Below are 25,158 nucleotides of genomic sequence, written 5' to 3'. Positions count from 1 at the left end.
ATCTAATCACCAGAACACCTGATTACCGTGCTCCCTTCCACCTTTCTGGGGCCTTGATTGTGTTTTTTCCTCCCTTCCCCACTCTCTTCCACCTCACTGGGCTCACTGTAACACTATTAAAAGAAAAGAATTACAAGTGTTGAATAACATCCGATACCAATACTAATAAATTACGTTTTTCACTTCAGATGAAGAAGAAGCCTATTCAAGCAAGGACTAATGCAGAAAATGAAGAAGAACAGCTCCAAGCTCCTGCATACAAAACTGTTATTCATGTCTCTTCAAAAGACCAACTTAACATAACAGTGTCAAAATGCGGTTTAACCCTGCTTAATAATTTAGCCACGGTAAGTTATCAGTTTTTAAAAGTGTAGATGTTTCCAGTTGTGTTTCAGTGACATTGGATGATGTGCTGTTTTATAACAAAATTTAAAATTGGGCTGAAAAACACTATTCTGTTAAGTGGGTATTTTTAAGGAGCTTGACTTCTTCAGGGAATCAGTTAAAATGGGAGAGTGAATTCAAACACAAAGTTAGATTAATTAGCATCAAAATGATCCCAGAAATCCTCGCAGAGATAGCATCGTGATTGTCCATGAAGCATTTTAATTGTTTTTAAGCCAGCATGTCAAGAACATTTAGAAGCATGACGTGCACAGCATTTCTAAAAAAAAGTAAAGTCTGTGAACAATTTTTATTTTTGAGTTAAAATGACTATTTATGAGTAATACTTAACTTTGCATTTGAGATCTCTTTAGGCAGAGAGCAGTTATGAGTGATACTCATCACTGATTCATTGCCCCCCTGTCATAGAAGCAGAGAAAATATGTGCAGGAGTTGGCCATTCGGCATTTCGAGCCAGCACCACCATTCAATATGATCATGGCTGATATCCAAAATCAGTACCCCGTTCCTGCTTTTTCCCCATATCCCTTGATTTCGTTAGCCCAAAGAGCTATATCTAACTCTCTCTTGAATACACCCAGTGAATTGGCCTCCACTGCCTTCTGTGGGAACGAATTTCACAAGTTCACAACTCACTGGGTGAAAATGTTTTTCCTCATCTCAGTCCTAAATGGCCTATCCCTTATTCTTAAACTGTGACCCCTGGTTCTGGACTCCCCCAACAACGGGAACATTTTCCTGCATCTAGCCTGTCCAAACCCTTAATTGTATGTGTTTCTATCAGATCCCTTCTCATCCTTCTAAATTCCAGTGAATACCTTAAGAGGGTAGTGAGCTGCCACCTTAAACTTTTTTGATGAACGTTTCCAACAATAATGATGGAAGTTCTAGGATTTAGTCCCTGTAGTCCCAATGAAATCATCATGTATTTCAAGTCAACGTTGTGTATAACTTGGAGAGCATGTAGGTCGTGATGTTCCCATGTATCTAAACCCCTTGTCTTTAATTTTGTGAGGTGTTGTTGGAGTAACTTCACAGTAATGAATGCAATGTATTTTGTAGATACTAACCTTTGTAGCCACAGTGCATCAGAGGTAGATAAGCCAAATCTGTCTATGCATGGTGCGCTTATCATGTTGGCTGCTGTTTGTGGATGGTATCAAAATCTTTGTTTTGTTTAATGTGCAATAATCTTAGGTGAGTGGAGAATATTCCATCATGCTCCATAATTGGTCAAAATGGAGGCATGTGCTATCTAAGGTTAGGGAGAAAAGAGACCAACTACAGTGAAAATAAAGGACATTCAGAAACCAAAGCGGATAAATACGTAAATATGTGTGGCGCCACAAGAGTTGGGAAAGTTTGCAATTAAAATGTCTCCTCTATATTTACCACGTAGAAGGAAATTAAGAATGGGGAACCTGGGAAAATTAATTAATTAACAGATGAGTTGGGCTGAAGGGTCTGGTTCCATGCCCTTTTCTGATTCTGGCACTATTTGTGCTTTGTAGATATTCGTGATTTGCTGAAGATTTCAAGCATTGTCTTTCAATTTAGAGATCCAGCAACTGCAGTGTTCTGTTCATCATGGGTTCCAGGATATATTTCTGTGTCTTTTGTTTTCATTTATGTCCTTGACTTTGCATTTCTTGCAGACCGATAACCTGTTGTTAATGAGCATTCATCATCTTCTCGCAGCTGGTGCCTCCATTACTTATGTTATTTCTCTTGGTGTCATATACACATTCTTTTGTTTTCTGGCCCTTTCTCATATTTCTGCAGTTAAAATATGCATGATTTATTTTTTTCTCTTTTGATAAAGATAATGAACTTAAAATATTCATCCATTTCTTGCTTCAAAGATGGTGTCTTAATTTTCTGAGGATTCAGCATTTTATATCAGATTTCAACTGTTAAATTAAAATTAACAGAAAAGCTAACTTGATAGGACATTTTTTGGCAAAAATTCCTATCACCATCTTCTTCCCATCTCTTCTCCCCTGACTTCCCCACCTGCCTCACTTTTCAAGAGAATAGTTTGTGGGTCCCTTTGAAAATAAAATGTCCAGGAAGTTGGCACTCCAATGCTATAATTGGAAATTAGAAATGGTGACATGCTTAAAATTAGAGCCTCAGCAGTTAGGCTTAAAGTAGATCAATTTAAATTTGGGAATTAATGGCCATATTCACCCTCTGTTATATTTGTCAACTAATGTAATCAGATGTTGAAACACTGCCATTTGTGGTTAATGTTCCTTAGTCAAATAAAAGGTTTGGGTTAATTATTGTCATTTGTAAAGCGGTACAGTGTAAAGCGTTGTGTTGCATGCTATCCAATCAGATCAGATAACACTATAAATATAATCAAATCAAACTGAAATGCAATTGATAAAACAAAGGGGAAGATAGAGTGCCTGTAGAATTGAGGCATTACAATGCTGAGAACTATATTCTGCAAAGTCCAATGTCGGCAGAGGGATAGTGATGAATCGTTCAATACGGAGCTAATGGAAGTATTGTTTAGAATCCTGTTTACAAAGGGAATGAAGCTGTTCCCAAGTCTGCTGGTGCGCACTTTCAAGGTTCTGTACCTTCTACCAGATGGGAGCAGGGACAAGAGGGAATGACTGGGTAGGACAAATCTTTGATAATGCTGGCTACTTTTCGAGACAGCGTGACGTGTAGAGTCAGTGGTGGGAAGTTTGGTTCAGTGTTGATCATCAGGGCTATATCTACAACTCTGCAATTTCTTATGGTTTTGGGCAGAGTGGTGTCCAAATCAAGCTGTGATGCAATCCCCTTATATGCTTTCTATGGTGCATCTGGTGGAGTAATTGGAGCCATGCCAATTTTCCCTGGTCTCCTGATGAAGTAGAAGTGTGGGGGAAGGAGGGGCTTCTTAGTTGTCGCATCATTGTGGTTGGTCCGCGAGAGATTTTTGGTACTATTAGCGCCAAGGAACTTGAAGTCTCAACCATTTCCACTTTGTCAGCATTGAAACTGATTGGGACATGTACTCCACCACACTTCTTGAAGTCAATAACTAAACATAGCACAAAAAGTAAGGAAATTTGTGTTTGGTAGATTATTTCTTTGTTGTAACAATGCTTCTTGGCAATAAATCTTATACCGTTGGAAAGCCTGTTTATTTCCCTTTTAAATGGTGCCACGTTTGTAAGGAACATGCATTTGTGGGATGAGCAGCAGAGCTGAGTATATGGGTTGCGCCCATGAAAAATTTGCCAAACCTTCTCTGCCAATGCCAAACAGCTTATTCTGCTGTTGCTATTGACTCTTGTTTTGAGCTTCTGGTACCCCAAGGTGCTGACAATCAGGTGCCTGATTGGCACCTGATTGGCAGCATCTGTGAGCATGGGCCCTGCTACAGTGGTCAGTAGGTGTCTGCTCCAAGAATCGGCATGCCACGTTTGACTGATCTGGATAGGGCCCGTGCGATAGGGCAACTTCAAGCTGGTGTTCCGCAAAACCAAGTTGCGGCATTATTTGGAGTGAGCCCTAGTACCATCTCCAAAGTGAAGGCCAAGTTCCATATAACGGGGGATGTCAGAGACAGGCCGCGAAGTGGGCGTCCCAAGAAGACGACACCCGAAGAAGACCGTTTCCTCACCCTGTCAGCACTTAGGAACCGTAGGCTGTCTTCTACAGATTTGCAGTCAAGGTTTGCAGGACGATATGGCCGACGGCTCTCTGCCCAGACAATTCGGAACAGACTGCACGCAGCCGATCTCCGGTCTCATAGGGCTGCCAGGAGGCTTGCCATGACTGCCCTTCACCGTCAGGCCCGTTTGCGCTGGTGTCGGCAACACGTGCACTGGAACCTGAACATGTGGAGGAACGTTATGTTCAGCAATGAGTCCCAGATTCTGCCTACTGCAGTTGGATCATAGGGTCAAAGTGTGGAGAAGACGCGGAGAACGCTATGCTGATTGCTGCACCGATAGAGTAACATCTTTTGGTGGAGGCAGTATGATGGTGTGGGGCGGCATCTCCTCACTGGAAAAACGAGGCCTGTCATCATTGGAGGCAATCTCAATGCAGAGAGATATCGAGATGAGATTCTGCAACCAGTGGCAATCCCATATCTCCACAGTCTGGGACTGAACTCTATCCTCCAAGATGACAATGCTCGCCCCCACAGAGCAGGGTTTCTCAGAGACTACCTCCAGAATTTGGGAGTGGAGAGGATGGAATGGCCTGCCAGCAGTCCTGACCTCAACCCCATTGAACACTTGTGGGATCAACTTGGGCGTGCTGTTCATGCCAGAGTGACCAACACAACCACGTTGGCTGACTTGCGACAAATGCTGGTTGAAGAATGGGATGCCATCCCACAACAGTGTGTGGCCAGGCTGGTGACCAGCATGAGGAGGAGGTGCCAGGCTGTTGTGGCTGTGTATGGTTCTTCCACACGCTACTGAGGCTCCTGTTTATTAAATGAATAAATTGTTAAATTGCCAATATGTCTTGTTTCTTCAGACTGCAATCATCCAATCCACCAAACAACACCGAACAAGAGTCAATGGCAGAATAAGCTGTCTGGCATTGGCAGAGAAGATTTGGCAGATTTTTCATGGGTGCAACCCACATACTCAGCTCTGCTGCTCATCCCACAAATGCATGTTCCTTACAAATGTGGCACCATTTAAAAGGGAAATAAACAGGCTTTCCAACGGTATAAGATTTATTGCCAAGAAGCATTGTTACAACAAAGAAATAATCTACCAAAAACAAATTTCCTTACTTTTTGTGCTATGTTTAGTTCCTTCAACCTCCTGACATTGAGGAAGAGGTTGGTGTCATGACACCACTACAAAATTCTCCATCTCTTTCCTGTACTTCGTCTCGTCACTGTTCGTGACGTCGCCCACCATAGTGGTGAAATCCTCAAACTTGTAGAAGGAGTTGGAGCCAAATTTAGTTATGTAGTCATGAGTGTATGGGGAGTTTAGTAAGGGACTGAGAATGTGTCATGGGGCACCATTGTTGAGAATTATTGTGGAGGTGTTATCTATCCTCACTATTGTGGGTTAGAATATAGTGCTCAACATTGTAATGCCTCTCTTCAATAGACCTGTTTTCAGGGATCCAGTGGCAGAAGGGGATGTTGAGCCCGAGGTTTGGAAGTTTGGATGGGATCATGGTTTTAAAGGTGGGGCTGTAATCGATTTAAAATGTGCCTGTCGCTGGAGTCCTTGTCAAGGTGTTCCAGAAATGACTTTATACCCAGAGAGTTTGCTTCTGCAGTGAATTTGTTATGAGAGTAAGTAAATTGTAGTGGATCGAGTCAGACTGGGAGGCTGGAGTTAATGTACACCATTTGAAGTCTCTTGCAAGGATGCCATCCCTTGCTCTCAATTTCTCTGTCTCTGCCACATCTGCACCCAAGATGTAGCCTTTCCTCTCTTGGACATCTGAGATGCCCTCTTTCTTTGGTGTGTGTTGTGTGTCTTGCTTTTGTGGAAGGATCCCTCACCAATGTCCCCTGTGTCCTGCAGTTCTCACCCCTCCTTCTGGATAGAACGAGGATAGAGTTCCCCAAGTGTGCACCTTTCACCTCACCAGTCACTGCATCCAAAACATAATTCTTCGATATTCCGAGGCAGGCTCGGCGATCGTTTTGCTCAACACCTTCGCTCAGTCTGCCTTAACCAACCTGATCTCCTGGTGGCTGAGCACTTCAACTCCCCCTCCCACTCCCAGTCTGACCTTTCTGTCATGGGCCTCCTCCAGTGCCATAGTGAGGCCCACTGGAAATTGGAGGAACAGCACGTCATATTTCGCTTGGGCATCTTGCAGCCCAGCGGTATGAACATTGACTTCTCCAACTTTAGATAGTTTCTCTGTCCCTCTCTTCCCCTCCCCCTTCCCAGTTCTCCCTCTATCTTCCTGTCTCCACCTATATCCTTCCTTTGTCCCGCCCCCCTGACATCAGTCTGAAGAAGGGTCTCGACCCGAAACGTCACCCATTCCTTCTCTCCTGAGATGCTGCCTGATCTGCTGAGTTACTCCAGCATTTTGTGAATAATTTAACTAAACACTTGCCACTATCCAAGGCCGGAAGGAGCTCCTGCTTGCCAACTATTTTATTTCCCTTTCTCATTCCCATATCGACCATTCTGTCTTTGGCTTCCTCCATTGCCAGACTGAGGTCACAAGCAAACTGGAAGAACAACACCTCATATTCTGCTTGTGTGGGTTACAACCCAAAGGTATGAATAATGAATTCTCCAAATTTCAAGCATGCAAGGGAATGAAGAAGAGGTTTTTAAATATCATTTTCATATTTTTAGAAATTTGATTAATTGAATGGTGATTTATGTTGAGTATTTTGCTTTCTAGGCATTTGCTGAAGCTGCTGGTAAAACAAGTGACGTATTTCAAAAAGATCAAGCACCATTTGTAATACAGAATTCTCTTGGACTTGATGTTATAGTTTACCCCAGTGATTCATTTGTTGTTATAAATAAAAGATCAGCAAACGCAAGTTATGAACTTAAAAACGGAGAGGTTCTTGATATGGATTACCAACGGATGTTGAATGAACAGGAACTTCTATCAAATCTGACTGATGCAAGCAGCAAATTGTTTTATGTTTCACTGAGTAAGTGCATTCCATTTCTGGAAGAAAACTTTGAAAAGGAATGAATGGAGGTTTGTTGTATCTTGATCTTGATCAAACTATTTAGCAAGTCTCTAATAATGTACTTGGATGTGAAAACAGAGCACCTTGCATTAATACTGTTTCTATGATATCATCAGAGATGCTTTTCAATCTGCAGAAATTTGGCTGTAAAAGTTCCTCAGTGATTTATTCTTGGCCCGAAAATCTTCAGCTGCTTCATGAATGATCTTCATTTAAGATGTAAAGTAAAATCTTAACTCATAATTATGTAGTGTTCAATTTTACTTGGAGTTGTAAAGTGATAAAGATCATGACCAGTATATCTGAATAGATGGAATCCACACTAAAATTTGAGGAGCAGTTCATAAACTACAAAGAGAGGCAGTCAATGACCTGATGCTAATTTTCCCCATTGACAAATGACATGGGTACATCTCTATAAGCTATCACAGGTTGATTTGTCTCCTTAAAGATGATAGAATTATGGCATCTCTGAGGTCTCATTGTATATCTTCCTCTTCCCAGATGTGGATGATAAAATTGAAGATTTTTTACTGAAGTTCACCATCGAGTTTTAATATGTTATGTGGGAAACCGGTTTCTCCTGACACCTTGTCACTTTTGTGTTGGGATAGGGCCCTTCTCCATTTTTTGACAGTTAAGGATGATAGCAAGCCTGGCCTGCATATGCTGCTGCGGGGTGAAGGACAGATTTGTAGTTTAAGAGGTCTTTGAATTATTCCTTCCAGCGGACATTTAACTGCCGCTCTGTTCCTGATGAATTCCACCCAGTTTGTGGACCCAAGGATTTTTTTTTTAGCATGAACATCCATGAGTTCTGCAATCTTTCTCTCTACCTTCTGTCATTGGCCCTTCCTTTCAATGAGCTAATTGAGGAAATGTTTCATTGAACATTGGATATGAGTCCAAGGCAAATGTTATATATTCCTGAAACAGACACTCCTATGATCTTAAATGAATAGACTTTTACACTCTAGAGATACAGCGCAGAAACAGACCCTTCAGCCCACTGAGTCTGTGCTGACCAGCAATCACGCCATACACTAGCACCATCCGACACGCTAAGAACAATTTACAGAAGCCAATGAACCTACAAACCTGTATATCTTTGGAATGTGGGAGTTCATAAGTGGTAGGAGCAGAATTAGGCCATTTGACCCATCAAGTCAACTCCGCCCTTCAATCATGGCTGATCCATCTCTCCCTCCTAACCCCATTCTACTGCCTTCTCCCCATAACCCCTGACACCCATATAAATGGATAAATGTGAGGTTATCCACTTTGGAGGCAAGAATGGGAAGGCAGATTATTATCTGAATGATGTCAGGTTAGGAAAAGGGGAAGTACAATGAGACCTGGGTGTCCAAGAACACCAGTCACTGAAAGTAAGCGTACAGGTACAACAGGCAGTGAAGAAAGCTAATGGCATATTGGCCTTCATAAAGAGAGGAGTTGAGTATAGGAGCAAAGAGGTCCTTCTGCAGTTGTACGGCGCCCTGGTGAGACCACACCTGGAGTATTGTGTGCAGTTTTGGTCTCCTAATTTGAGGAAAGACAATTTTGCTATTGAGGGAGTGCAGCGTAGGTTCACAAGGTTAATTCCCAGGATGGTGGGACTGTCATATGTTGAAAGAATGGAGCGACTGGGCTTGTATTCACTGGAAACGTTTAAAATTATTAAGGGATTGGACTTGCCAGATGCAGGAAACATGTTATCGTTGTTGGGGAAGTCCAGAACCAGGGGCCACAGTTTAAGAATAAGGGGTGGGCAATTTAGAACTGAGATGAGGAAAAACTTTTTCACAGAGTTGTGAATTTGTGGAATTCTCTGCCTCAGAAGGCAATGGAAGCCGATTCACTGGATGCATTCAAAAGAGTGTTAGATAGAACTCTTAGGGCTAGCAGAATCGAGGGGTGTGGGGACAAGGCGGGTGCAGGGCACAGATTGTTGATGGTCAGCCATGATCACGTTGAATGGCGGTGCTGGCTCGAAGGGCTGAATGGCCTACTCCTGCACCTATTGTCTATGTATCTAAATCAAGAATCTATCTCTGCCGTAAAAATATCCATTGACTTGGAGTCCACAGCCTTCTGTGGCAATGAATTCCATAGATTCACCACTCTCTGACTTAAGAAATTCCTCCTCATCTCTTTCCTAAAGGAACATCCTTTAATTTTGAGGCTAGGACCTCTGGTCCTAGACTCTCCCACTGGAGGAAACATCACATCCACTCAATTCGGTAGGTTTCATTGAGCTCCCCCCGCATCCTTCTTAAAGGAAGCATGCAGGTACAGCAGGCAGTGAAGAAAGCCAATGGAATGTTGGCCTTCATAACAAGGGGAGTTGAGTATAGGAGGAAAGAGGTCCTTCTGCAGTTGTACAGGGCTCTAGTGAGACCACACCTGGAGTACTGTGTGCAGTTTTGATCTCCAAATTTGAGGAAGGATATTCTTGCTATTGAGGGCGTGCAGCATAGGTTTACTAGGTTAATTTCCGGAATGGCGGGACTGTCATATGTTGAAAGACTGGAGCGACTAGGCTTGTATACACTAGAATTTAGAAAGATGAGAGGGGATCTTATCGAAACGTATAAGATTATTAAGGGGTTGGACACGTTAGAGGCAGGAAACATGTTCCCAATGTTGGGGGAGTCCAGAACAAGTCCCTTTGCACCTCCGATTTCTGGATTATCTCCCACATTTTAAGAATAAGGGGTAGGCCATTTAGAACTGAGATGAGGAAAAACTTTTTCAGTCAGAGTTGTGAATCTGTGGAATTCTCTGCCTCAGAAGGCAGTGGAGGCCAATTCTCTGAATGCATTCAAGAGAGAGCTAGATAGAACTCTTAAGGATAGCGGAGTCAGGGGGTATGGGGAACGGGGTACTGATTGAGAATGATCAGCCATGATCACATTGAATGGCGGTGCTGGCTCCAAGGGCCGAATGGGCTCCTCCTGCACCTATTGTCTAACTCCAGCGAGTAAAGGCCCAATGCTGTCAAACGCTTATCATATGTTAACCTATTCATTACTGGGATCATTCTTGTAAACCTCCTCTGGACCCTCTCCAGTGCCATCCTTCCTCAGATATGGGGCCGAAAACTGCTCACAATACTCCAAATGCAGTCTGAGCAGCACCTTAGACCATCAGCATTACATCCCTGTTTTTGTATTCTAGTCCTCTTGCGTTTGCCTTCCTTGATACCGATTCAACTTGCAAATGAACTTTTTAGGAATCCTGCACCAGCACTCCCAAGTCCCTTTGCACCTCTGATTTCTGGATTCTCTCCCCATTTTGAAAATAGTCTATGCTTTTCTCTACACTACCTACCCCTCCACTTATCTTTGTTTCATCTGCAAACTTAGTCACAAAGCCTTTGATTGCCTGATTCAAATCATTAATATACAATGTGATGGGTAGCGACCCCAGCACCGACCCCTGTGGAATTCTGCTAGTCACTGGCAGCCAACCAGAAAGATCCCCCTTTATCACCACTTTTTGCATTCTGCCATCCAGCCAACCTGCTATCCATGCTAGTTAGTATCTTCCCTTTGATACCATAGTACCCAGTAAGATCCCAGGGCAAATTGACAAATTAATTTGAGATTGGCTTGGTCAAAACAGTCAGAGGAAAATGGCGAAGAGTTATGTTTGAGGGTGGAAACCTTTGACCAATGTTTGGTGCTGAAATTCTTTCTTGTTTGATACATCAATCAGTGATTTGGATGAAATTTGGAAGAATTGTTCATGAGATTACTGATGACACAAATTGGCGGTGGTGTTGATGGAGAAGGGGATAATCTTGAACTACAAGAAAATGTGATTAAGTTGGTACGATGGCAAGCAATGGTAGATGGAATCTCATCCTGATAGCTGGGAGGGGATACATTATGGGAGAACGAGTAAGGCTGGATTATTCCCAATGAATAGAAAAAAGGAACTGCAGATTCTGGTTTACACAAAAGGATACAAAGTGCTGGAATAGCTCAGCGGGTCAGGCAGCATCTGGAGAACATGGATAGGTGATTTTTAGGTCAGGGCACTTCTTCAGACTGATTCATACACAATCAATGCACGGGCCCCTGTGAGTTTTGAGGAACAGAAGGATTTTTGTATACAAGTCTAAGGATCCCTGAAGTCATCAGAATGTTTGATAAGATCATGAAGAAGGCATATAAGATATTTATCTTCATTAGCCATGATGTAGACTATAAAAGCAGCGAGGTTGTGATTGAACTTTATGAAACCTTGTTAAGGCCATCGTCTGAGTACTATGTATAACTCTGATTGCCACACCACCGAATTTAATTGCACTTGAGATGATGCAGAAGAGATTCATCTGGACATTGCTTTGTATTGGGTTTATCAGTTATCAGAAGAGACTGGAGAGGTTGGGTTTGTTTTTCTTTTGAGCAGAGGAGACTGTTTGGAGGTGGAGAGAATCTAATAAAAGTGTATTAAATTACGAGGTCCCTAGATAGGAGAAGTGGGAAAAAAAATCCTCTTAGTAGAGACTTAAGGTAAATCAGAGGTGATTTGGTGAGGATCTAAAAAATGTTATTTTCTAACGAGAGAGTAGTTGAAATCTGAAATCCACAGAGTTGGTGGAGGTAGTCTCCTACAGCATTGAAATAAGTTTCCTCGAAGTGCAGCGTTCCTACCGACTCCTGGTAACCATGGGCCCATGATTGCTCAAAGTGAAGGAGGAGAATGTTATGGTCTACTTCAAGGCCATGCATTTGGAGTCGGTGATACGGCATGGAAACAGGCCCTTCGGCCCAACTTGCTCACACCGGCCAACATGTCCCATCTACACTAGTCCCACCTGCCCGCGTTTTGGCCCATATCCCTCCAAACCTGTATTATCCATATACCTGTCCAACTGTTTCATAAATGTTGGGATAGTCCCTACCTCAATTACCTCCTCTGGCAGCTTGTTCTATACCACCACCACTCTTTGTGTGAAAAAGGTACCCCTCAGATTCCCATGAAATCTTTTCCCCTTCACCTTAAACCTATGTCCTCTTGTCCTCAATTCGCCTACTCTGGGCAAGAGATTCTGCATCTACCCGATCTATTCCTCTCATGGTCTTATACACCTCTATAAGATCAACCCTCATCCTCTTGCACTCCAAGGAATAGAGACCTAGCCTACTCAACCTCTGCCTATAGCTCAGACCCTCAAGTCCTGGCAACATCCTAGTAAAGCTTCTCTGTATCTTTTCCAGCTTGACAACATCGTTCCTATAACATGTTGCCTAGAACTGAACACCATACTCTGATTGCGACCTCATCAACGTCTTATACAACGGCATTGTGACCTCCCAACATCTGTACTCAATATGATGAAGGCCAATGTGCCAAAAGCCTTTTGGACCACCCTTTCTATCTGTCGACTCCACCTTCAAGCGACTATGCATCTGCACTCTAGATCCCGCTGCTCTACAACACTCCCCAGAGCCCAACCATTCACTAATGTAGGTCCTGCTCATGTCAGACTTCCCAAAAGGGGTATGGGGAGAAGGCAGGAACGGGGTACTGATTGAGAATGATCAGCCATGATCACATTGAATGGTGGTGCTGGCTCGAAGGGCCGAATGGCCTACTCCTGCGTCTATTGTCTGTCAACACCTCACATTTCTCTATTAAATTTCATCAACCATTCCTCAACCCACCTGGTCAATCGATCAGTTTTTCACAACCATCTTCACTATCTGCAAAACCACCCACTTTTCTATCATCTGCAAATTTGCTAATCACCAGAGGGGAAACAAGCTATCATCAATCCCAATGAAGTGCAAGGTAGGATCGCTCAATTCCCTTTGCAATCCCTCTCAATAGCAGCTTGTGACCATGTGAGGCACAATCTAAATAATGCCCTGTATAAAGTGGCAAGTGACAAAGGATGACCATCTTTGTCGAGAGCATCTTAACTGCTACTTCTTTGCATTCAGCAGCATTACCATTGGCTTAACGCATACCATACTATCCTAGCATCACCCTCAAAGAGCAGTTTCACAGTCACTAGCTTTAAAGTAGGTCAAACATGCTTATTGGAAAGTGAATTACCACCTGATTCTAATGACAAATCAGGAGTGGTCAATTCATGTGCCTGTGGCTGGTGTGAGTTAATTTAGTGTTAGAAAAAAACCTCTCACCATCTAAAACAAAGCCTGCTGCCTATTCAGCACAATCTATCAAATGAAATATTGATTCCCTTCATCACTATCATGGTGTATGCCATCGACAGAATTCAGAAGGAGTCACCAGAGCTTCCTCAGTAACCAGGTTCAACTTCTCATCCTCTGTTGCCTGGAAGGATAGGGCAGCAGGCATGGAAGAATATGGCAAGCTCCAAAATTTCCTCTAAGTTGCAATCATCCAGACTTGGCAAAATATTGTTCATTCTTTGTTACTTAGGTCAAAAATCCTGGGAGAGGCATCGTAAAGGGAACCTTTACATGGATTAAAAAAAATTTTTTTTAGAGATACAGTGCGGAAACAGGCCCACCGGGTCCGCGCCGCCCAGTGATCCCCGCACATTAACACTATCCTACACACTAGGGACATTTTAAAAAAAACATTTACCCAGTCAATCAACCTACAAACCTGTACGTCTTTGGAGTGTGGGAGGAAACCGAAGATCTCGGAGAAAACCCACGCAGGTCACGGGGAGAACGTACAAACTCCGTACAGACAGCACCCGCAGTCAGGATCGAACCTGAGTCTCCGGCGCTGCATTCGCTGTAAGGCAGCAACTCTACCACTGCGCCACCGTGCCGCCGCAACAGTTCAACAATGCAATTCGCCACAAACCAGTGAACATGCTCAGTAAAGAATATGGAAAGGTGGTGTTTGCTGCCCTTACCAGGAGTGATCACATCCTGACCACAAATTATAATAAATCCATTTTAATTTTGATTTAAATTGAAACACGTTAATTAGAGCCGCCGTGAAGTCAAAAATAAATGTTAATTGTTTCAATTAGCGCAAATGATTAAAATCTATAAAACTAATGCAGAATTCAGTGTATTCATTTGGGGGCATGTGCATGTCACTTTGAAATGCCATTCTTGATCAGTAAAACATTTTTGTTTTAAATTTCATGTAGTTCCTCAGGGCCATGCAGCGGCTGACAAAATCCCACTAACTAAGTTAGGTCGCCGTCTATACACCATAACGCACACGGAATCAATTGTCGAGCGATCCATTATATGTCAGATCGATGCAGTGCAAGGAAGCAAAAGAATAACAATTCGTTCCCCTGTACAGGTATATAATTTAATTCAATGTGCACTTAAGAATAATAGTGTTACTTAAATATGCTTACCTTTATTAATAAATAACTTTTTTTTAAAAAGTTTTTTTGGACAGCTGTGCATTTTCTGTGATGTAAAAATTGTAATGTACCCGACAAAACCACAGTATGAGCTACAGATAAGCAATTGATTATTTGTTTTAAAATCAAAAGAGCAGAAATAACGTTATGAATGGTAGACACAAAATCGAAGGTAGACACAAAATATGAAACATATGACTGCAACAACTCGCAAAGATACGAGTTGTTGCAGTCTTGCCCCCATTGGCAAGACTGCAACAACTCGTATCTTTGCGAGTTGTTGCAGTCATATGTTTCATATTTTGTGTCTACCTTCGATTTAAACCAGCATCTGCAGTTCTTTCCTACACATTTTGTCCACTCCACTGCAAAATCTCCTCAAGGTTTGTTTATTTTGAAGAAGTTCTCCTCTCTCCGACGAGAGTTCAAAAGAGTTTGAAGAAGGGTCTTGAGCCGAAACGTCACCCATTCCTTCTCTCCAGAGATGCTGCCTGTCCTGCTGAGTTACTCCAGCATTTTGTGTCTACCTGCAACAATTCAACTACTTTGAATCAAATCCCTTCAAATAAATCTTTTTGGACCATGCTATGGTTTCATTTAGCACATAGAACAAGGTTCATATTCTGCTTTGGTATAATTGGGTTTAATGGATAGCAAGGGTTAATTTTGTTTAGATTTGTATAATCGAAATTATACTTAACAATCTGATACATTCAGCATCTGACACCTTTTCAAGTTATTCCTTTACATACCGTGCTGGAGGTTCTGCACCAATGTCCTGAATTGCTTTGCAGTTCACCCACATGAACTTCTTAACAATAATGTGGGGTATCATGAGATTTTGACAAGTAGTCCAAAACAAGCAATTTCAAATAGGAAAGTCAGTTTCTTTTTCCAGCATTATCTCACTATATCTTTGGAATTTATTTACAAAATGCTGGGGTAACTCAGCAGGTCAGGCAGCATCTCAGGAGAGAAGGAATGGGTGACGTTTTGAGTCGAGACCCTTCTTCAGTCTGAAACGTCACCCATTCCTTCTCTCCTGAGATGCTGCCTGACCTGCTGAGTTACTCCAGCATTTTGTGAATAATTACCTTCGATTTGTACCAGCATCTGCAGTTATTTTCTTCCACTATATCTTTGTGTATATCAGCTACCAAAGGTTTTTTTTTAAATGCAGAAATTTGAATTTATTTGTTAAATATCGTAGAATTCATTTTTTATCTTTTCAACTTGCAGATAAAAAATCATTTTTCATTGCCTTTCAATGTCTTCGAAGACGTGGAATCTGATTTGAAGATGCTTGGTACGATTCAGCCAAATGAAGATTTTAATGTCCCTTTGCTTTCTTACAGGTATTTGAATTGAATTATCTTGTCTAAAGTATTTAAATTTTGCATGGAACAACTTGCTTTGTATTGATACAGTACAAATAACATAAATATCAAAGCCCTGTAAAATTGTATCACGACCTCCTTGTTCTGTGGACAAACCTCACATGCTATTTGAATTCAGCTTTGCAGCAATTACCACGCATAGACTCACCCGATCCTTCCAGGTGGTAGAGTTAACAGATTTATGAGATTTTATTGATGTAACCTTGATGAATTGCAGTACAGGTGCTCCCTGGCTTATGATGATTCGACTTGCGATAGTTCGACTTTGCGATGGTGCAAACGGCAGCGACCTGTAGCGAGCCTCTGCTCGCTTCCGGCCACGTGATCGCGCGCATTCAATGCATTTCGACTTACAATACTTTCGGTTTCCGATGGGTTTCTTGGATTGGAACCCCATCGGAAGCTGAGGAGCACCGGTAGTGCATTTTGGAGACCATTCACATTGCAGCAACTGAATATTTGTGATGAAGATAATGAGTGCTTATATTGTAAGGCAGAATGCCAATCAAGTTGATTACTTGGATCTGGAATAAATCAAGCTTCGGCATTTTTATTTTAGAGCTACGCTCATCCTAGTTTGTGGAGGGTATATCACAATCTTCTTGATGTGTCTTGTAGATGTTGAAAATAATTTGAAAACCTGGGTCTCTGAAGCTGAGCTCTAACTGCCGATATAATTGTTGACAATGACTGATTTAACAAAACTTAATCTCTTGAGAAACATTGTTCTTCGCACAGGTCAAATTAGGATCATGGATCCCTGCATAGTTTGGGATAAGGTCTATGAATATCAACTAAAATTGCCACCGTTTTCAATATCCCGACTCTGGTCCTTATGGTTTGTTCTGCAGCTGCAAGTTGACAATACAACAAATGATAATGCTAGGTTTGAATCCTTTAAAAGATGTTTGAAGTGTTCAGAAGCAGTCAGCTCAGTAAAAGTTTCTTGTGTCAATAAGTTTTATTTTCACAATGAATAACCAGCAGATGTCTGAATTTTTAACTGCAAGTATAGATTTCCTTTTAAATAAGATTTTGCAGAGCAATCCTGGCAAGTCTATGCGACTGGAAAAACTGATGTAATTTGGAAGCGTGTTAAAAGTAGGTATATAATCAGAAAAAAATGGAAATGCATAGTAGGTCAGACTCTTTATCTGTGTTGAGAGAAAAGGTGTTAATGTAGAAGTAAATATATTTTGTCTCCTTGGGTTGGGTAGGAAAGTGCCATGACAAAGGGGTGGATATTGAAGATGGAAGAATGAGCCAGAGTTGCAGAGAAAATATTCCCCTTCGCAATATTGCGAGAGGGAAGGGGAAGTTGTGTCTTGATGGCATTAAATTGAAGTTGAAGAAATTACTGACAACTATTCTTTGAATGGTGGCTAGTAGTGTGGAAAATTATCACAAGGGGACCCTTATCTGTGCCTCTGAATAAGAGGAGAGGTGATGAGGACTGAAGTGCAGGAAAAGGAACAGATATTGTTGAAAATCCTGTCAACAAAAATGGAAGTAAAACTATGGTAAAGGAAAAGAAAGACATGTCAGACAACTGGTGTGGAAAGGTGTAAAAGGTAGAACAAATACGACAGAATCAAATACATTGGAGAATGGAATGGAGCTTTCTCAGAAAGACAATAGAGTGCAGGAGTAGGCCATTCAGCCAAAACTGCACACAGTACTCCAAGTGCGGTCTCACTAGGGCCCTGTACAACTGCAGAATGACCTCTTTGCTCCTATACTCAACTCCTCTTGTCATAAAGGCCAACATGCCATTAGCTTTCTTCACAGCCTGCTGTACCTGCATGCTAACTTTAAGTGACTGATGAACAAGGACACCCAGATCTCTTTGTACTTCTCCATTTCCTAACTTGACACCATTCAGATAACAATCTGCCTTCCTGTTCTTACCACCAAAGTGGATAACCTCACATTTATCCACATTAAACTGCATCTGCCATGCATCTGGCCACTCACACAACCTGTCCAAGTCTCCCTGCATCCTCATAGCATCCTCCTCACAGTTCACACTGCCACCCAGCTTTGTGTCATCCACAAATTTGCTAATGTTACTTTTAATCCCTTCATCTAAGTCATGTTACTTTTAATCCCTTCATCGAAGTCAGAAGCAGAGTCAGTGGAGCTGGGAGTCAAAATAGTTGCGTCTGGGCTTATTAAGTGGATGTTGAGATGAAAGTGGAGAAGTAAAGGGCCTGTCCCAGTTCGGCGATTTGTAAGGCGACTGCTGGCGATTAGGCTGTCGCGGGGTGTCGCGGGCATGGTCGTGAGTAGTCTCCAATGAGTTGTAGCTGTTCTCGGGTCGTCGTGGAAATTTCTCTCTGCTCGAAAAATTTCGGCGACAGCTGGCTTTGACGCCAATAATCGTAGCTTGTGGTGGGCTCTGTCGCAGGTTGTGGCCAGGTGAGGTAGGTTGTCGTCGGTACTGACGACGGATGAATTTCATTGGCAACAACTTACGTCAACCGGCGACAGGTATCGGGATCAGGAGAAGCCAAGCTGCGTTGTATAACCGGCCACATTAAAAATGATTATATAGAAGAATCTGTTTAATGTTAAAAATCTCTATTTTGGTAGTTTTTGTAATTGTTTAAAGTTTATATTTTTTTCATGGATTTTTGCATGTAGTTATCCTCCTTTTATAGGAATTTAGTTTGTTTGAATAAAGTTGATTTTGGACATTTTGACAAAAAATTGATGTCTGAGGTTATTGCATTTCTAAATACTTTCTCGTGGCATCTCTTTCAAATATTTTATTTTCATTTATTTTGACCAATGAAATAAACACAGACACAGGCATTGCACTGCATTTAAAAGCGAACACTTTTCATTTATTTAGATCAATGAAGCAAACACAAACACAAGCAATTCACTGCATTAAAAGGCGAACCCTTTATCATTTCTTTCTATCAATGAAACAAAACCAACACAACCATTGCAATGCATTGAAAGGCAAACTCTTATCATTTACTTCTATCAATGAAACAAGCACAGACACAAGCATTTCTGCATTGAAAGGCAAGCTCCATTTAAAACAAACACAAACACAAGCATCTCACTGCATTGAAAGGCGAACTCTTATCATTTCTTTCGATCATTGAAACAAAACCAACACAGCCAATGCACTGCATCGAAAAAGAAACTCCTTTGGGAGGGTGTGGGTGGCCCTGAAAAGGGGCTTGGGTTGTGGTCTTTTAGGGGGCTCTCTTCCTGGAGTGGTGGACCTCTGCTTGTGGAGTGGGCTGTTTGTTGCTGGTCTTCAGATCATGTCATTCCGCCATGGTACGCGGCCTAGTTCGGAGTTGTAGTAAGTGCAGAGATGGTGACCTGACAGGGTCGTAGCTTGTCAAGGGTGGAGGTCAGGTTGACGTCGGTTGTCGTAACTTGTCGTAGTCCCTGTCGTAGGTGGATGTCCTAGGTCGCGACGACTGGGTCGCCGGTTGTCGGCACCTTGCCGTCGCCTAGGTGGTAGGTTGTCGTAGCTTGTCGTAGGCATTGTCGTAGGGGGAGTCGTAGACATTGTCGTAGGGTTAAAAAATTTGACGTTTTTCGGCGATCTGCTACGAGTTTGCTACGCAGTCGCCTTGAAAATCGCCGAACTGGGACAGACCCTTAAGGGAACTGAAAAGTCAAAGATGGAACATGTGAAAGTAAGAGTATGATACTCAAGGCTAAGTTAAGGAAAACAAAATACATGTTTGCAAACATGTTTGCAAACAACATCAGACATATGCTGGTTGTATTTGTATTTAGAATTTAAGCAGTCTGAAGAAGGGTCTCGACCCGAAACGTCACCCATTCCTTCTCTCCTGAGATGCTGCCTGACCTGCCGAGTTACTCCAGCATTTTGTGAATAAATACCTTCGATTTGTACCAGCATCTGCAGTTATTTTCTTACACTAGATTTTAAGCAGAGTAAATGTGTTTGAGTATACCTACTAATTGTCTGATAAAACAAATATTTAAACATCTAATTATAAAACAATTTATTTTAATGTTTTTTTTTATAGATCAGATCTTCGTTTACAATTAATGATGAAAGACAAAGAACCCTATGCTCCCTGTGACGCTATCACTTTTGGTCATGTGAATTCAAACACTAAAATTGTATTTCATCGCAAATGTGGTGTTCCTGGGGGTAATGAGCAAGATTCACTGGTCATCAATATAGTTGCAGTGCATGACAACCTGACATCCGATGATCCTGAGGAAAATAAGGATGCTTATTTGCTCCATTTGTGGCCTATTGCAATTCTTCAAAACCTTTTGCCTTGTTCAGTGGATGTTTGCTTAACAGAGGTAAATTTACTAGCCTGTGTACATACCCATGATCACTGTCAATTTTGTTTTCTTTGCATTTGTAAAAGTCTTGCCATTAAAAGAGTTACTAGGTCTAATGTAATTTTATTTTGAAGAGCCCCATGAAAATATATCCATAACTTGTGTGCAACTAGATATCCAATGTTGTTAACTCTTAAATAAAACAAATGAGTTTGGATCCCATTGGTATTGGCGAGCAATTGCCACATTACAACTACAGTGCCCTCCATAATGTTTGGGACAAAGACCCATCATTTATTTATTTGCCTCTGTACTCCACAATTTGAGATTTGTAACAGAAAAAAATCACATGTGGTTAAAGTGCACATTGTCAGAATTTAATAAAGGCCATTTTTATACATATTGGCTTCACCATGTAGAAATTACAGCAGTATTTATGCATAGTCTCCCCCATTTCAGGACACCATAATGTTTGGGACACAGCAATGTCATGTAAATGAAAGTAGTCATGTTTAGTATTTTGTTGCATATCCTTTGCATGCAATGACTGCTTGAAGTCTGTGATTCATGGACATCACCAGTTGTTGGGTGTCTTCTCTAGTGATGCTCTTCTTCTTCTTGCGTTTGAGGCAGCAGAAATTATGTGATGCTCTGCCAGGCCTGTATTGCAGCCATCTTTAGCTTATGCTTGTTTTGGGGGACAGTCCCCTTCAGTTTGCGGATGACACGAAGCTGGGGGGCAGTGTTAGCTGTGAGGAAAAGGAGATGCAACGAGACCTGGGTGTCGTGGTACACCAGTCATTGAAATAAGGCATGCAGGTGCAGCAGGCAGTGAAGAAAGCGAATGGTATGTTGGCATTCATAGCGAGGGGATTTGAGTATAGGAGCAGGGAGGTTCTGCTGCAGTTGTACAGGGCATTGGTGAGACCACACCTGTAGTATTGCGTACAGTTTTGGTCTCCTAATCTGAGGAAAGACATTCTTGCCATAGAGGGAGTACAGAGAAGGTTCACCAGATTGATTCCTGGGATGGCAGGACTTTCATATGAAGAAAGACTGGATAGACTCGGCTTATACTCGCTGGAATTTAGAAGATTGAGGGGGGATCTTATAGAAACTTACAAAATTCTTAAGGGGTTGAACAGGCTAGATGCAGGAAGATTGTTCCCGATGTTGGGGAAGTCCAGAACAAGGGGTCACAGTTTAAGGATAAGGGGCAAGTCTTTTAGGATCGAGATAAGAAAGTATTTTTTCATACAGAGAGTGGTGAATCTGTGGAATTCTCTGCCACAGAAGGTAGTTGAGGCCAGTTCATTGGCTATATTTAAGAGGGAGTTAGATGTGGCCCTTGTGACTAAAGGGATCAGGGGGTATGGGGAGAAGGCAGGTTGGGGATACTGAGTTGGATGATCAGCCATGATCATATTGAATGGCGGTGCAGGCTCGAAGGGCCGAATGGCCTACTCCTGGACCTATTTTCTATGTTTCTATGTTTTCTCTTCGGCATATAAAAGGCATGCTCAATTGGGTTCAGATCAGGTGATTGACTTGGCCACTCAGGATTTGACCATTTTTTAGCTTTGAAAACCTCCTTTGTTGCTTTAGCAGTATGTTTGGGATCATTGTCTTACTGTAGAATGAACCACCAGCCAATGAGTTTTGAGGCATTTGTTTGAACTTGAGCAGATAGGATGTGTCTGTAACTCGAATTCATTATGCTACTATCATCAGCAGTTGTATCATCAATGAAGATAAGTGAGCCAGTACCTTCAGCAGCCATACATGCCCAGTCCATAACACCCCCACCACCGTGTTTCACAGATGAGGTGGTATGCTTCGGATCTTGGGCAGTTCCTTCTCTCCTCCATACTTTGCTCTTGCCTTCACTCTGATATGTCAATCTTCATCTCATCTGTCCACAAGAACTTTTTCCAGAACTGCGGTTGCTCTTTTAAGTACTTCTTGGCAAACTTAACCTGTCCATCCTGGTTTGCATCTTGCAGTGTAGCCTCTGTATTTCTGTTCATGAAGTCTAATGCAGACAGTGGTCATTGACAAAATCCACACCTGACTCCTGAAGAGTGCTTCTGATCTGTCGGACAGGTGTTTGGGGATTTTTCTTTTTATAGAGAGAATTCTTCTGTCATCAGCTGTGGAGCTCTTCCTTGGTCTGCCAGTCCCTTTGCGATTAGTGAGCTCACCAGTGCTCTCTTCTTAATGATGTTCCAAACAGTTGATTTTGGTAAGCCTGAGGTTTGGCTGATGTCTCTAACAGTTTTATTCTTGTTACTCAGACTCATAATGCATTCTATGACTTTCATTAGCACAACTTTGGTCCTCATGTTTAAATGCAATAAAAGTTTTCAAAGACTGGAGGAAAGACCAGGTGCTGAGAGCTCTCTTATACCTACATTAAGGAGGCAATGAAACACACCTGAGCAATTACAAACACCTGTGAAGCCATGTGTCCCAAATATTATGGCGCCCTGAAATGGGGGGGACTATGTATAAACACAGCTGTAATTTCTACATGGTGATGCCAAAATGTATAAAAATGGCTTTTGGTAAAATCTGACAATGTGCACTTTAACCACATGTGATTTTTTTCTGTTACAAATCTCAAATTGTGGAGTACAGAGGCAAATAAATAAATGACGGGTCTTTTTCCCAAATATTATGGAGGGCACTGTATCTGTATACTTTAGTATGGAAACAAGCCCTTCAGCTCATAGAGTCCACCCCGACCAAAGATATACTCGCACTATCCTACACACAACACACTTGGGACAATTTACAATTTACAGAAGCCAATTAACCTACAAACCTATACGTCACCTACGCGGTGCTGGCATTGAAGGGCTGAATGGCCTACTTCTGCACCTATTGTCTTTGGAATGTGGAAGGAAATGTGAGAATACAAATACTTCATTTTCAAACATAAATTTAAATGTTCCTTATGATTATGAAGTCTTTTCAATTCACATTGTACAATCCGTTATGAACCCTGGCAGATTACATCATTTATTTAAATGTTTTTATTTTTTAAACAACAAAGCTTTCTTTGTCCTTATTCTTCTGAACATAGTTGTTATGTAGGTTAATTGGCTGGGTAAAAGGTAAAAATTGTCCCTAGTGGGTGTAGGATAGTGTTAATGTGCGGGGATCGCTGGGCGGCACGGACTTGGTGGGCCAAAAAGGCCTGTTTCCGGCTGTATGTATATGATATGATATGATAAAATGTAATAGGTGTTGGAAAGTAAAATTGTAACCATTTTTCAAAAAATAATGCATTGTTTCAGGAAAGTGTAGAACGAACATTGAAGATTGATGAAGGAAATTCTGCACAGCTTCATGATGCTGTATTGGACAAATCAAGATTGACCCTCACTATAAATTATTTGGACCATAATTGGTCAGGAGAATATAATATCAGAAGCAACCAAACTGACATTGAATTAATCAAATTTAAAACAAAAATTGATGATGAAGAGAGTGAAATGGACATTGCAATCCTTATGACAAACAATGTGGGACATACTTTATTGACATTGCATAGCCCGTATTGGATGATAAATAAAACCGGGCGATTGCTTCAGTATAAAGCTGATGATGTTCACCGTAAGCATCCTTTGGATTACAAAAAGCCTCTGCTCTTTTCTTTCGGATCCAAATGTATATTCCAAAAGAACAAGGTAGGCTGCTCCTTCTGTTTTATCACCACAAAGTTTAATACTGATTTGGCTTTGCTTCCATAATTATGATTAAAAAGAGTAAAATTACATCCTACATAAACAATATGGTGCAGTGTGTAACTCAGTCGCTTCATTGCAGGAAAGATGTGGAGGCTTTCAGATGGTGCAGAATAGCTTAGAGTCATAAAATCATTCAGCGTGGAAACGGGCCCTTCGACACAATTTGTCCACACCAACCAACTTGCCGCACCTACACTAATCCTACCTGCCTGCACTTGGCCCAAAACCCTCTAAATCTATCCTATCAATGTACCTGTTCAAATGTCTCTAAATGTCATGATAGTACCTGCCTCAACTACTTCCACCAGCAGCCTGTTCCATATGCCCACCACCCTTTGTGTAAAAAAAAAACCTCGTCCTCGGGTTCCTATTAAATCTCCCCCCCCCCCCCCCCCCCTCACTTTAATCCAATGTCCTCTGGTTCTTGATTCCCCTACTCTGAGCAAAAGAGTCTGTGCATTTACCAGATCTATGCTTCTCATGATTTTGTACACCTCCATAACATCACCCCTCATCCACCAATGCTCCATGGAATAAAGTCCGAGCCTGACAACCTTTCTCTGTAGCTCAGGCCCTTTCGTTCTGCCAATATTCTTGTAAATCGTTTCTGCCACCCTTTCAGCTTGACATGTTTCCTATAACTCAGTGATGAAAACAGGACACCAAACTCTAAATATGGCCTCACCAACGTCTTGTACAAGTGTAGCGTGAGCTCCCAACTTCTATACTCAATATTCTGTCTGATGAAAGCCAAAAGCCTTTTTTGACAGATGTACTATAGTGCTCCATAGATTGAAGGTTTTAACTTTAAGGAGAGGTTAGAAAACCTGGATTGATTTTCTCTGGAGCTTTGCTGGTTTGAGGAGAGGCCTGAGAGTAGCGTATAAAATTATGGGAGGTACAGATTAAGTAGAGAGCCAGATTCTTTCTCCCAGAGTGAAAATGTTAAATACCAGAAGACATTGCTTTAAGGTGAGAGGGAGAAATATTTAAAGGAGATGTGCGGGTAAGTTTTATTTAAACAGATTGAGTGGTAGATGCGTGGAATGTGCTGCCAGGGATGGTGGTGGAAGCAAATACGATAGTGGTGTTTTAAAGGCTTTTAGATAGGCACATGAGTATGCAGGCAATGGAGGAATATAGAACATGTATGGGCAAAAAGGAAATTGTTTTATTTGGCATCATGTTCTGTATGGACATTGTGGGCTCAAGGGCTTCTTCAGTGCTCTATTGTTTTAATACTTGTTTACTGGGAACCTTTAACTTAGTGGAGCACTTAGGTGGGAGATTAACTGTGATAAAAGC

The 25,158-nt window shown here is 41.8% G+C and overlaps 1 protein-coding gene across 3 annotated transcripts in view; it reads left to right on the top strand.

The window, feature by feature from the left end:
- Positions 1-25,158, top strand: part of vps13a (vacuolar protein sorting 13 homolog A) — a 283,176-nt gene that overhangs the window by 157,520 nt on the left and 100,498 nt on the right. For all 3 annotated transcript variants that reach the window (XM_078396225.1, XM_078396226.1, XM_078396227.1), the window contains 6 exons: positions 189-347; positions 6,766-7,027; positions 14,181-14,341; positions 15,648-15,763; positions 19,831-20,119; positions 23,401-23,793. In XM_078396225.1, coding sequence (XP_078252351.1) covers positions 189-347; positions 6,766-7,027; positions 14,181-14,341; positions 15,648-15,763; positions 19,831-20,119; positions 23,401-23,793 — 1,380 coding nt within the window. The remainder of the gene's footprint in view (positions 1-188; positions 348-6,765; positions 7,028-14,180; positions 14,342-15,647; positions 15,764-19,830; positions 20,120-23,400; positions 23,794-25,158) is intronic.

The sequence above is a fragment of the Rhinoraja longicauda genome, chromosome 3 (assembly GCF_053455715.1).
Source record: "Rhinoraja longicauda isolate Sanriku21f chromosome 3, sRhiLon1.1, whole genome shotgun sequence".
Taxonomy (NCBI): Eukaryota; Metazoa; Chordata; class Chondrichthyes; order Rajiformes; family Arhynchobatidae; genus Rhinoraja; species Rhinoraja longicauda.
The sequence above is the reverse complement of the archived record's forward strand: the minus strand, read 5'-3'. Positions and strand labels throughout refer to the sequence as shown.